General features: G+C 43.2%; 1 protein-coding gene across 1 annotated transcript in view; it reads right to left on the bottom strand.

Moving 5' to 3' along the window:
- The window catches only part of GALNT9 (polypeptide N-acetylgalactosaminyltransferase 9), a 132,780-nt gene extending 129,745 nt beyond the window's left edge, over positions 1-3,035 (bottom strand). Inside the window, exon 1 of the mRNA XM_054645979.2 lies at positions 2,384-3,035. Coding sequence (XP_054501954.2) covers positions 2,384-2,624 — 241 coding nt within the window. The 5' untranslated portion in view covers positions 2,625-3,035. The remainder of the gene's footprint in view (positions 1-2,383) is intronic.
- Positions 3,036-14,163: the final 11,128 nt, after the last annotated feature.

Below are 14,163 nucleotides of genomic sequence, written 5' to 3' on the forward strand. Positions count from 1 at the left end.
ACCAAGAGCAGAAAACTCAAATCCTGGGCTGGGCTGACCTGCTGCAATGGTAGCATTGAGCTGGACTCAGCCTCCTGGAGCTTTGAGGGGCTCTGGGTATGCAAGGAACTCATATTCCTCCTGAATAAAAACCTGTCTACCTGTGTCTGTCTCTCCACACAGAAGAAGCTTTGACCCAGCTGATGAAAAAGTGACATCCAGGAGAGCCTCATTTGGCTCTCTAACCTAACCTTGTGATCAGGCAGCATGGGCAGGGCTGAGAAACCTGACTCAAGGCTGAGGTGAAGCTGCAGAGCTGCAGAGCACAGAGTGTTTGTGGCACAGCAGCCCTGCTGTGTGACACAGCACAGCCCTGTCACACAGGCTCCCCTGGATCCCAGGGCTGCCCATTAATGACACAAATAATGAGCCATGGCATTACAAACAGAGCAGCAGCCAGCTAAACCCAAATACAGATGCTTGGTCCTGATCTCACTTACAGCAATGCAGCTCTGATGATTTCAGTGGAGCATCTCCTAATTTCTTAGGACTTTTTCCTTTTGTTGAAACACGATGGGGGGGAAAAAGTATTTTTTTCAGAATTAATCTATGTTAATGTACCACTGTGTAATAATAAGAAACTCAACAATCACATCAGAGAAAAAATTAAGGGTAAATAAATAGGAAATTTTAACAGCTCAGCTTGAAAAACTTTCTGTATTTTCCTGTGTAAGAACTTCCAGGAAAAGAAAACTGCCTGCAGTGTTTGATATGACCTGAAGAAGCAATGTAACATTAAGTTCAAGTAATTACAGCATGATGATCCATATCCAATAAATGGAATTAAAGAAGATGAAGAAAACAGTTCCCAAGAAAGAGGCATGCTTTACAGAGAACTTCCAGTCATTGTGTGCAATGGTCCCTGCCTATCATGGTAAGGACTCTGCTGATTCTCCAGGGGATGCTGTGCTGGGATGAACACAGAACAGGGAAATCCTTCCCAAAGTCTCCCCTATGAAGAACACCAAGAACAAATCTATTTGGGCAAAAAAAGCCATTCATTCAGCTGTAATGGATATATCTAATTTAGTTTGTGAACTTTGTGGCTTTGTGGAATTCACGAGAACGATTTTCCTCTTAAATCCTACATTCTTCAAAACTGTTCCAAAATATGGTCAGAAAGCACAGCTGTTGACACTTTCTCTCTAATTCCTGAATGTGTGGGTTTGGGACCAACACCCCACTCCACATTCCCCCTTCTCTCTGCCCTGTTCATCCAGAGGAAAGTGTGAGGGGATGCCTGTTCCCTAACACTTGCTGGCACAAACTGCATATTACCATAGCAGCCTAACTTAGATTTATACATTCATTCACAAAGTAGTAATAGGAAACATACTTCATGCTAACCCTCCTATTTGTCTGCACTTTGAGGCTACAGTAGCCTTTCTTAAATCAATGTTACAAGTAAGATTTCCACAAGCAGCCCAGAAGCACATATTAAACATATTTACACTGAACATTTTATTTGCTGAGCATTTATTTAGTGAAACACTAAATGTTACTTTTATATTATAATCTCATGCAAAAGTTCACTCCTTCAGCCTTTTCTTGTCCAAAACACTGCTGTATTTAATCACATACTTATTTCTTTGGTGTCTCACACTTAGAACTTCACAAATCCACGCAAATACAAATGCAGTAATTTTGAAGAATTAGTTTCTATATGAAATGTTATCTGTCCTATAACAAGTTTGATGGCTTAGCCTGTTTTAACTACCATGGAAGGGTTCTTTGCTTACCTAGCAATATTTTACAAGGCTGGTGAATTAGAATGGTAAGTCATAAAAAGAACTGGTGGATGCTTCCCCTCCTCATCAATGACAATAACAAATTTAAATGGCAAAATCATTAAGGAAACATATGGGTGCTATGTTTAAACAGACCATTAATAGTGCACAATGTAAGAACTCAGCAGAATGTTTTTAAGGTAGCTCTGAAACCAAGAATATGACTTCCAGCTATAATCTAACACTGTATTTGCTATACAAACAACTTCCTATGCAGAGTTAATACATCCAGACAAACTGTAAACCCTGGTACAGTTTGTAGGGACTTCCTCTGATCCTGAAACCCCTGAACTGCAGCATCCTGAACTTTGCATCTATTGAGGAAGTCCTGACTTTGGACCAAGAGTTGGCAGAGAGGCAGGGTGGTGGTGGGAGGCTCGACGAACCCCTCCAGCAAACCTTGCATCACTTCTTGCCCTCGGTTTTCACCACTTCAGCGCTGGGGTCGGTGCGAGTGATGCCCGGGCTCCCCTCCCCAGCGGGGGGACACTTGGGGTCTCTCAGCCATCCTGCAGCACCCCCCGGGACACAGGACATCCCCTCCCCGCCCCTCGTACCATTGAGCTGGTTGTAGACCACTTCCTCCAGGTGGTCCAGGCGCTGCAGGATGGACTCCCTGTCGGCCAGGCTGCCCACCTTGGCGCCGCGGCTCCTGGCCCGGCGGTCCGCGCTCCGGACGATCTGCACCAGCTCCTGGGAGCGGTCCTGGATCCTGCAGTACACGGAGAACAGGATGATGCCCACGAAGACCAAGATGTTCACCGTCAACAAAGTTTTGATTTTCCGTGCCACCGCCATGGGAGCCGCGGGCGCGGTGGCGGGGGGCGCATCCAGGCGCGGCGAGCGGCGGCCCCGCGGCCACCCGGAGAGGGCAGCGCCCGGGGCGCGGAGCGGAGCCGGGGGGAGCGCGGCCGAAGGCAGCGGAGCCAGGGGGAGCGGAGCCGAGGAGAGAGGAGCCAGGGGGAGCGGAGAGAACAGGAGCGGAGCCCGGGGAAGAGGAGCGAACGGGAGCGGAGCCGAGGAGAGCGGAGCTGTCCTTCAGCACCGCCGCGCCGCTCTCCGCCCCGCGCCCGCCGTCGCCCCGCGGGGCCCGCGCCGCGGCGGGCAGGGCGGCATGGAGCGGGGCCGAGCGCTGCTGCTCCGCCGAGCCTCCTCCTGTTCCTCCTCCTCCTCCTGCTCCTGCTGCTCCTCCGGCGGCTCCCGCCCGCCCGCCCTCGCTCGCTGTCCGCCGCCCCGAACGCAGAGCGCCGGTGCGCAGTGACGTGCTCCGGGGGATCTCATCTACATGCACACGGCGGAGCCGCGCCCGCCCCGCTCCGCGCCCTGCCCAGCCAGCCCGCCGAACGCGCCAGGGGCCATCTTATCATCGCTGCCCACCTGGAGAGAGCTGGGCCTGCCCTCGGGCAGCTCCCGAGGGCGGCAGGACCAAGGTGTCCTTGCGGCCCCCGAGGGGAGGTGATGCTCCACCCGGCTCAGCGGTGGAGAAGAGATGAAATAAGTTCGCACGCTCCCCAGCAAGAGGGAGAGCTGGTAACGCACTCTGCTCCGTGGGTTTCTCGGCAGCCCGAGTACGGCTCTGGCTTGGGATCCTGCATGGAAATGACATGGTTGGGACCACATGCACAGGCAAGAGAAGTTCTTGCCAAACATCCATAGAAAAATGGACTCATAGAATAGTTTAGGTTGGCAGAAATGTTTAAAAGCCCATCTGCTCAATGCCCCCTGCAATGAGCAGGGATATCTTCAAATAGATCAGGTTGCTCAAAGCCCTGTCTGAGCTGACCTCAAATGTTTCCAGGGATGGGGTGTCCACCACCTCTCTGGGCAACTTATGACAGCACTTTACTACCCTTGTCAGAAAATATTTATTCTGTATATCTAGTCTAAATTGATAATCTCTCAGGACATAACCATAAACGCTTTAATCTCAATACCTATGGACATTAAATATGTCCTTTCAACAGCTTCTCCGTTCATCCTCACAGCCATCCTCCTTTTATACAAGATATACCCATCTCACTTAGAGGGTTGCATACCATAGGATATATCCTGGTTCTGGGAATTTTTCTCCTTTCATCCTTCCTTCTTGGTTTCAGGAGCTACCAACTCAAAATCTAGCAAAGGTTACAACCTCCCTGAGTTCCTTGAAGCTTGGCAAGCCCTGCTCAGGGTTTCCTGAGATATAAATTCTCCACTGCTGCTTCTGCTTCTGACCCTCCTGCTGCTCACCTTCTGCAAGGCCCCTGAGGGTGCAGTTTCTTGGAGAAGATGTGTTTCTGTCCTAGAGGAATTCTCTTCTCCCCTGGTCTTTTGAGGATCACCAGTGAGACCTGTGCTAAGCAGAAAAAACCTACACTGGAGTTTCACTATCATCTCATCTTATCCCTGGAAGAAGATGCCACAAGTTTCTGCAGTGTCATCTCTTCCAAGTACGGAAATACGTACAGGATTTTGTTATTTCCTACACTACTGGATTCTTAAACACAAATAATGCCTAGGTGCAGGATGAGATCTTTCACTCAAGCTGTAGCAAAACTCTCTTAGTCACTCAGCAGAAGCAGCTCAGAATCTGAAATTTTCCAGTGCTTTGATTATTTCAGGGGTATTCTTATTGCAAATCACTCACAGAATTACATTTTCCTAGCATATAACAATTTGGTTTAAGAAAATATTGAACTAATGCTCAAGTGCAGCTTATTTGATGGCTCCACAGCATTTAATATATTATAGCAACACCTGCTGGTCTTGATATGGTTAAGAATCTGTTACATCCCTATTTCCATTATAAACTCCAAGTTCACAAGCTGGCCACAAGAATTCAGATTAGATTCTGACACAAATTTATAGTTTGTCCCAAGGCTTGTAAAACACCTTCAACATTCTCAGAGAATTTACCAAGTTTTGATGAGGATTTTTTGCACCACTGCAGTTTTAAACTGGCTTTCACAGACATGATTTCATCCATGACTGGCTTAGCCAAAGGAAACCACTTTTTCACCTAAGTAAATTTCTTAAATCGTCAGCTTAAAATATTCTCATATTCTTCTGTACACACCACAGACTGTGTTCACATGGCTGAAACCTCGCCCAATATCACTCAAATAACAGCTAGCTCATGTAGCTCACTGTTCCTTCAGACAACTCAAAGCAAGTTGCAAAAGAGATGCCAGAGCTGATTGGAGGACAGAAGTGTTTCTGGACAAATTCCATGATCAAATGATTTATTTCATTTTTTCCTTGGAACCAAACAAAAAAGGCACTGTAATATTTTTACACGAACAGCACTTGAGCTGAAGCTGCTGTTTCCTGCCCAAAAGGAAGTTCCAATTTTAATTCCCACAGAAAAGACTTATGTTGCCAAAGGAAAATTTGATCAAAATCAATATATATAACAGCTGGATTTCAGTGAAAATGCTTTAGCTGAACCCATAGGAATCAGCTCTGATTGCTGATCCGTCCTGCAAAGGGAGATCATGGGAAGGCATTGCTAGCTGTTCCCAATCAATGGATCAAGCCAGAGGCAGTGTTGGGATTCCATTCCAAACCACAAATCCACTTTCTCTCTCTCTCTGATTTTCACTCCTATTCATCTCCTATTTCCATTCATCATTGAAGATGGATCACAAAGATGCTGTAGAGGCACACCATGACCCCGTGCATTCAGATGCAGCCCTCAGGTGATCCCACTCCACATCCCCATGCTCCCCCTGCGCTCAGCCAAAGGGAACACCTGGATGAAGGACAGCTGGCTGCAGATGAAGGTGGTGTCAAACAGCCAGAGGTAAGGACTCTGAAATATCCATCTGCCACAAGCATCTCCCTGAAAGCAGCAAAGATGGTTTATTGCCTTGGGGCACTTCTGAGCTGCTCTTGGGCTGTCAAACTGCTGAGGCTGTAGTGGTAACAGCAGCATGCAAAACCAAACCTTGATGTTGTCTGAGGCTCTTCTGGAAGCTGTGCTTGGTCTTGTGCAACGTTGGCCGTACAACATTTGTATTTGCTTCTGTTAACTCTTGGTTACTGCAGGATGCTCCATCTTGGCATGAGGATGTTGATACAGAGGAAAACTTCTGCATTTAAAATCCTGCTCTACTTAGCTACTGAGCTATGAGACAGAACATTTCACTTAAAACAACAGGAACTAAAATATTTTGAAAAGAACTTGAGTAAAGCATCAGTCTTACAGCTATTATGTACATAGCCTATCATGCAGCTCCTCAAGGCCACAGACTCCAAATCAATCTCACCCAGTTCATTTGGAGCTACAAACCTCAACCAATACACAATGGGCTTTTTTAGCCAGCTACTGAAATCTGTAAATTGTACAACAACTGAGTATAATCAACATACCCACCATCATCTGGACAGTTCTCAAGTTAAGTTTTCCCCAAAAGTGCTCAGAAAAATGTATTAAAAGAGACCATGTGGAAGTGCCATCCCTACAGCAGAGCCCTTGGAGGCACCACACCTTCAGTCCCAGGTGTGGTGAGTACATGCTCAGATAACCAGTGAGTTTCAATGTTCTATGAGGGGTTTTATGTTGAGTTTCATTTTAAATGAGATGAAGGAACTGGCTGATGAAACGAAAAAGTAAGATTTTACTTTGGAGAAAAGGCAAGAAGAGGATGATTAAAAAGTTGCTTGAAATTTTTTTGAATTTTAAAAAGCATAGGTTGAAAAAAAATATTGAATTCAAGTTAATAACCAGAAAATCATTCCCAACCACTTTTCCAAAAGGACAAGATTGATTTACCATTTCTAAAGAGACATACCTTTCTGATCATCCTACTGCATGATATGAGACATTTGCAGGAATGAATAATCTGTAGAAGGGAAGACTTTGATGTTTCAAGTATTTGAGGACTAGCTTTAAAAAAGAAAAAGACACCACAGACAAAATATTATGCCAGTGATGATCTCCCACTGCAGATTCCAGCTGTAGTTACTCACACATAGACATCACCACCATTTTCCCAGTTAAATCCCACCTGCATTTGCCTGGACTTTGCTTAGAGTTTTAACACAGCCTAATATTTTTCTACTTCATTTTCTACTTTTCTACTTATTTAGAAGAAAACAGCAGCAAAAGCAGCCAGCAGAGTTTCAGACCTGTGAACACCCAGACACACAGAGCTGAGGCCCTCACCCTGTTGCAAAGAGGCACTGCAGCCCCTCAGATGCTGAGATGCCTTAAAATCTGAACATTTCAGAAACTATATATATATGTAATATAGGTGCATATATCCTTTTAATTTTCACTGTATCATTCACTTAATAAGATTACACAGAAGTTTCATAAATGGAATTTGGGATGCTTCCTCTAAAACTGCAGCAATTCCAAAAACTTGCACATGGGACAGCTCTTCAAATGTACAAATCATGCTGTGTTCTAGCACCTGTGACACAAATATGCACTTCTTTTATATTCTTCCTGTTGCATTAAAGCTCCAGGTTGACCCTGCAGAGTGAATTTATAATAGACAGCACAATTGCCAGCAGATCTGCTGCTTTCAAGCCGGTGAGATTGTGCTGATGACCACCCTGTAGTAAAAGCATGCAGATAAAACTCAATAATTATCCAAACGTGCATTAAAACCCCCAATAAACCTGTCATTGTAAAACCAGAAGATAAATAATGCCAAGACTAAAATATTCAACCCACATACATTTTACAAAGCTCTAATTAATAAACATTACAGCTCTCATCAATTTTAATAAGAATTGAGTGGAGCTGCCTTTTTAAAATCCAACTGCATAGTCCTCCATCCATTTCCTATTATTATCTCCTACTGTAATTCCTGAATAGGTGCTTGTTTGCTAAGAGAGGATTATCACCATTCACCATGATCAAAAATTACTTGCAGGGACTTAGATTTACCCATGCAACAAGAGAAAAAGCGTCTTTGAGGACCTTGTCTGCCCTAAATGAGAGATGCTCAGCCCACCTGCACCTCAAAACAGGGAAGGTGGCTGGGACCAGCTGCTGCACTGGGATTCTGAGCTGCAGACTGATGGTTTTGATCAGCCCCATAACTTACTGCAAGGAATTTCAGAGCTGCTGTGATAAGATAGAGACTCACTCTGGAAATAAATCAGGGAAGCTTTTCAAGGACGGCTTCTATGTTTATGAGAGTTGCAATAAAGAAAATAAATGTGCAAGAGATATATAAATGTAATTTAATATCCAGCTATTACAGATATAGAAATTACCTCATTATACTCCTTGAAATCCATCTTTACTTATTCCTGATGCCAGAAAACTTACAAAGCCCTAAACAATGGTTAGGCTGTTAGCATGCTGAGACTTCTACTTTTCACACTGTCCAACATTATCTTCTGGTTCTTCATGTTCCTTCTTCTGCTGCTCTCATGCACTGCACAGGCTTTAAAACAGAGACTGCTTTTTTGATGGGGCTGTTTTAATAAAGGCTTCATGAACGATACCCCTAATTCCAAGAGAAAATCAATTTTCAGCTCTGTCTGTGACATATGTGGATTATGATCCTCAGCTCCTCCTTGGAATCCATTTGTCTCACTTCCATTTCTACTCTTAAACAGCCAACCTTATGGTGGCACAATCTCCTGTCAGGTCTTTTATTAGTCTTTGATCAGATATTATTTTAGGAAACCTGTCCAGATCAAGTTTCCTATTCCAGCATGTTTATAATATAGCAGTTCTGGCTCTGGGGAGAAGCCTGTTCTCAGAGACACGTGGCACCAAAAAGGAAGGATGGGAAGGATGGGAAGGATGGGAAGGATGGAGAGGATGGAGAGAATGGAGAGGATGGAGAGGATGGAGAGGATGGAGAGGATGGAGAGGATGGAGAGGATGGAGAGGATGGAGAGGATGGAGAGGATGGAGAGGATGGAGAGGATGGAGAGGATGGAGAGGATGGAGAGGATGTTTCTCCCTGTCCAATGCAGCTTAAAGCTGATGAAAAAGCTGAACATTATCCCTGGCTTAGAATAGTTAAAAACATTTTGCTACTGGAATGGCTCTGAATCCAGTAGGGCACATTAATCTTTGGTCATCACTGTGGCAGTCCCAGTTCTGCCAGGAGGAACTGGCCTGTGGGCTGGTGCAGGTATTTGTCCAGGCTGATGCTCTGGTAGGAAAAGAGCCTCATGCAATATTCATTACTGACTCGTCTCTGTCTTGATGCACATTATTAAGAGCTGCCTGGCCCTCCAGCAACATCTTCACAACAAAATTAAGAAACACAGCCAGCCATCATGTCAAAGTCCTAAGAGATTAAATATTCTAAGTGCAGCAGCACCAGGGTAAATTAGTATTGTTACCTCCTGACCCCCAGAGCTGCACCCAATGCTGGCTTTAAACAATAAAAATAATGAGATTTTTAGATTCCATTTATTTTGAAACAACAACTGGCAGCTTGAGAGAAGAAAACATGTTTTGGCAAATAAAGTTGACATTGACATTTTTAGTAAAGAATAGCTTTATGGTGCCTTGTCACTGGGCAAATCTGAAGAATCACTGCTGCCTCTGATGTATGATGTTTTTCACAGGGACAGTGTATGTATGAGTAATAAAGAACATTTAGTACAGTTTGTATCTGCCTTTAACAGAGATGCTCAGAATATTTAAATAGAAACCAAAACATTTCTAGCATTGAAGTCTTCAATGTATTTTTAAAATATTTCATCTTAAAAAAAAAAAAAGGCTGATGCATGATAAAATTCCATCCTAAAACTATGCCTGTGAGAAGCCTTGGCAGATGGAAGTAGGATGACAAAACCACATTCATTTAGTTGGGTTGGATTCCCTAATATTCCCAGTGAAGGGCAAAGTCTAATTTAACAGTTTTGGAGAGAGTTTTTGGGGGGTTTTGGGGTTTTGTTTTTAACACACTTGAAAATGAGCCAGTCAGTAGGAAAAGAACATTTAAGACTATATTGGACCATGCAAATGCTCTCAGAACTGTTCAGTCTTTTCCTGCTCCAGACCACAGAAGCTTCTCCAGCTTTCAATTTCTCCATCTGAAAACTGGGGACAGCTTGCCATAAGGGAAGTGACAGAATTTGCTTTTATTAATCTCTTTCTCAATTGATGTAGAGACCATATGGAGTTTAAAACAAAAAGAAGTCCAAACCAAGAAAAACAAGGAAAACCAAGGTGTTAGGAGGCACCAAAAGTGCAGTGGGGAGGGGAGCTGCAGGTAGGCAGAGACATGGAGGTAATGACATGCCCACATATTCATCACCCTTTTAGCTCGAGATGCTGGGAAGACATTCTCTATTATTCATTAATTCTGTGGTGAGCAGACAGATTAAGCATTTTTCCCTATTAATTAATCTTGCTCTGGGCTATGAAATTGAAAAGCTTCATTTATTTATATATTTACTTATTTTGAGGGAGAACAATTTCTCAGCAAAGCCCTCTCCAGTGAAGCTGCAGCATCAAAGCCTCTGGCCAAGCTCCCAAGCATTCCATACTGTGCCTGCCTTCAGCCTCTGCATCATGATATATAATTACAGACACAGATCTGCTTCTGATACTAAATACAGGGAGATATTTTACACTGGGGGCTTGATTGTGGTACAGACATTAATACCACAAAGGACAGATCACATCCCACTGATATAAAGGAAATGTGAAATGGATCAGGCCTGTAGTTTTCTTTATGTTGTTTACTATTATATATTCTATCCAACACACATCCAGTGGTATCAGCTCACAAAAAAAAATCCTGGCATTAAATCCTTTCATGTCCATTGAGCTGATTTTGATTCGCATAAACCAAGGATGAGCAACAAGCAGTGTGTGAGCAAGTGTTTTATTGGTGGTTTTATTGCCCTCCACCCCAGAGGCTCACAGAACACAGGAGGACATGGCTGGGCTGAGCTTAGCAAGGACCTGCTTTGGCCTGAAATCCTGGCCTTTCAGCTGCTGTCTAACAGAGTCTTGCAGGGAGCTGCACTGCTGCCTGTTAGCACACTTTGTTCAACACAATTAGTACAATTCCCTGCCACAGAAAACACCAAGGGATAGCTCAGTGACAGACTGGGGTTATTCAACTCTTGACAAAAGGTTAGGAGAATTCTCTTGAACCAGTAATTGTCTGTCACATGAAATACTGCAACTTCTTGAGCACAAGGAGGAGGACACCATAACATGAAGTGGATTAGGGCAGGAGGAAGCTGGAGGCAGGCAGGTTAAGAGAGAGGAATCCAAATGGACTTGCCAAAACAGTCTAGGGAAGAAAGGACAAAAAAAAAAAAAAAATAGAGAGTAGAAGTTAATAAGGACCTCAATTTTTTCTGATGTTTGTAGGTAAAGTAACTGAAGCTGCTTTCCTTCCAAGTCTTCAAGCTTTTTGAGGTCAGTATGTGCACAGGGAATTTCTGTGGTATTGCACAGAGGGGCCTCGGAGGAATTGGCACATGAGCTAAAACAAGAATGGCATAGGAGGAATAATGGATTTCCTGTGGTGACAGCATTGACTACACCATGAAAGGAGACTCACAAAATCAACACATCATCCCAAAGCTCCAGAGCCCAATCCAGACACACTGCCACTGTTCCCTGGGTAACTGGAGGGAAGTGGATTGCCTGCCCTGGAAAATGTTCTGCAGGTTTGGTTTGAGGAAAGGAGCTGTAGGAAGCCTTCAGAAGGGGAACATCTTTTTCAAGTACATGAGTGCACAGGTCAGGCTTGAACAGAGGGTAAGAAAGGCTTAAAGTGAAAATTTACAGTTTAATCTTGTAATGGAGCCAGAAGAGATGTTCACAGCACACATTTTACTACTAGCTTTAACTGGTCACAGATCCAGCTCCTGATTACCACTAAATTAATTCTGTTGATGAATCCTTCAGTATGTATCTTACAGTCCTCTTTTCTCCCCCATGATACTTGCCTAAATTTTTTGTTCTCAATGCCTGAACGGAGCATTTATTTACAACAGGACCCTGATCTTGACTGGGACAGGGAGCTGCTTCCACCTGTCACACACAGACAGGACAAGTGATAACAGCAGTGATAAGAACAGAGCATCTTCATAACACCCACTCTATGTAGGACATAAATGAATACATCAGATTATTCTTTAAATAGCCTACTCTAAAATTAGATGAGTGAATGCTGCCACATAGCACTAATGCTAATGGAAGAGCTGGATACCAGGAGCAGACGGTGTTGAGAAAATTCTCTGCCTTGAAAATGTTAATTCATTTAATTGCCACTGATTGTACATAGCATCAGTGCAAATTCAAACACGAGAACTGAACAAGCAGTTCTGAGCCTGACCTTTGCCAGGTGAAACCGTGAGTTTAAGGAAAATCTATCTCAGAATCAGCAATGTATTCTCTTTCATGCTCACCCAGCTTTCAAAAGCACACTGTAGGTGTGCAGAAAAGCCCAATACTAAGATAAGTGTAGCTCAAATTCACCTCAAACAAAGTGCAATTCTGTGGCACACCCAACAGTTCTGAGCCACATCTTCCATCACCTTGTTCCTCAACTGCATGATTGTGAGCTTGCAGCAAACCTGGTGGTGTCTTAAAATGGCCAGAGAAGGAGCATTTCTGTCCACTCCTCTAAACCACAGCAAATCCTGTAATAGATAATTCAGTTTTATGGTTGGAATTTTCCAACCTAAACCATTCTATGATTCAATAATAATTCCTAGCCCAAGGGGATTCTGGGGTGCAGAGAAGAGAGAAGACCCCTTTGTTTTATGGAATGAAAAGCTGAGATCTGATAGCCAGCAAGACACTGAACAGTGCCATGATGGACACAATTTGCTATGCTAGAGGAAAATTCTTTAGTCTTTGGGGAATTTATTGTCACAAGCCAGCTGCTTATACTGGATTAGAAAGGGAATTAGAAAATACACAACCCAATTAAAAAGTAGTGTTTGTTTGTTTGCTTCTTGCAGTTCTTTTGCTCTTTCATACTAATTCCTTGTCTTTCTCATTTTTACGGAATTCAATATTAATATTGATATTCACAAATAAATCCCAAGATTCATGTCTTTTTAAAATGCCTCCAGCATTTCTTTCACAGCATGGCCTGATCCTGATCCTGCAGCTGTGAATGCTGCAGTTTCCAGCAGCCCAGGATCCAGCCCCAGGCATGGCTTCAGTGGGAGGTGACCTCAGAGCACAGTGACCTTTCCAGAACATCAAACCAAAATGAAAAGGTGCCCCAGCCTCTCAAGCAAGGACACTGAAAGGAATCAATATCACTTTGCACAGATTTACAGCAAAGCTGAAGGAGGGATCATGCTGAAGGCAAGACAGAAGGGGAATTTTTCTCTGTGTGTTTTTCTGTTGGTGAGGGTTGGAAATGGAGCTGGCACGTAACAAATGCTGGTGGTTAACTCTGCTACCCTCTGGAATGGTCCATTAAAATAACAAGGACAATAACAGGTGATATTTCAAAGTGGCACTGAAATTCCAGCAAACAAACTGTAGGACTGACTGTAAATACCTGCACGGGCTTTAAAAAATACCCATCCCAGATTTACCAGATTTGAGGGTAAATTCCCATTTTCCATCAAAGCACAGCAAAATCAAATTACACAACTCCTTAGACCTATGAATTTTCTGTTGCTTTTAGAAGAAAAAAGGTTTTTAAAAGTTCTTCCTTGTTGAAAAGAAGAAAGAAATCCAGTAATTTATTAGGTTCATTTAAAACCTGTGGAAAAAATTGCAGCTAGAAAGCTTGTGGCACTCTACTTATTTTTACTTTCATGAAAGAACTCACATGATTAGAAAAGAAACACAAACATTCCATACTGAGTTGAAAGAAAAACTTCAAATAAGAAAAGAAGAAACAGGAAAAAGAAAACCCTCCAAAATGATGGCCTAGAAAATTCCATTAATCTTCAGATGAATAAGATGATTATATTCAGATGGTAATATTTGATTAGGTGATAACATTTGCAACCCATTGTCACATCTGACATTTTGAATGGTTCCAATCCTGATAACTTCTCAATTTGGGAAGTTTATAAGAAAAAAAGGACTCATTCAACACTTACATATTTGCAAGTCCCATTTTTTTTCCATTTTTGTGCCATTTCTGCTGCCATCCCCCAGCTGGGCCACCTGGCTGCAAAGGGGCTCTGCTGCACTCTGGTGAGCTCAGCAGGACAAGGCTGAATTTGAATTTTAAATTGCAGAGTTCCCTCCATCTTTCAAGTTATTCTTGTTTAATGCTCAAAGCCAGGAAAGTCAATTGAAACTTAATTCTCTTCTTCTTTGATTTATAGCAGCTGTGGATTAAGAAGCTGATTTGGGACAGATTCAATTGTTTCCTCACCGAAAAAAAACCCCAAAAACATAAGAGCTTTTCTAAAGGTTTGCACCTTGAAT

Source organism: Agelaius phoeniceus, chromosome 18 (assembly GCF_051311805.1).
Source record: "Agelaius phoeniceus isolate bAgePho1 chromosome 18, bAgePho1.hap1, whole genome shotgun sequence".
Classification (NCBI taxonomy): Eukaryota; Metazoa; Chordata; class Aves; order Passeriformes; family Icteridae; genus Agelaius; species Agelaius phoeniceus.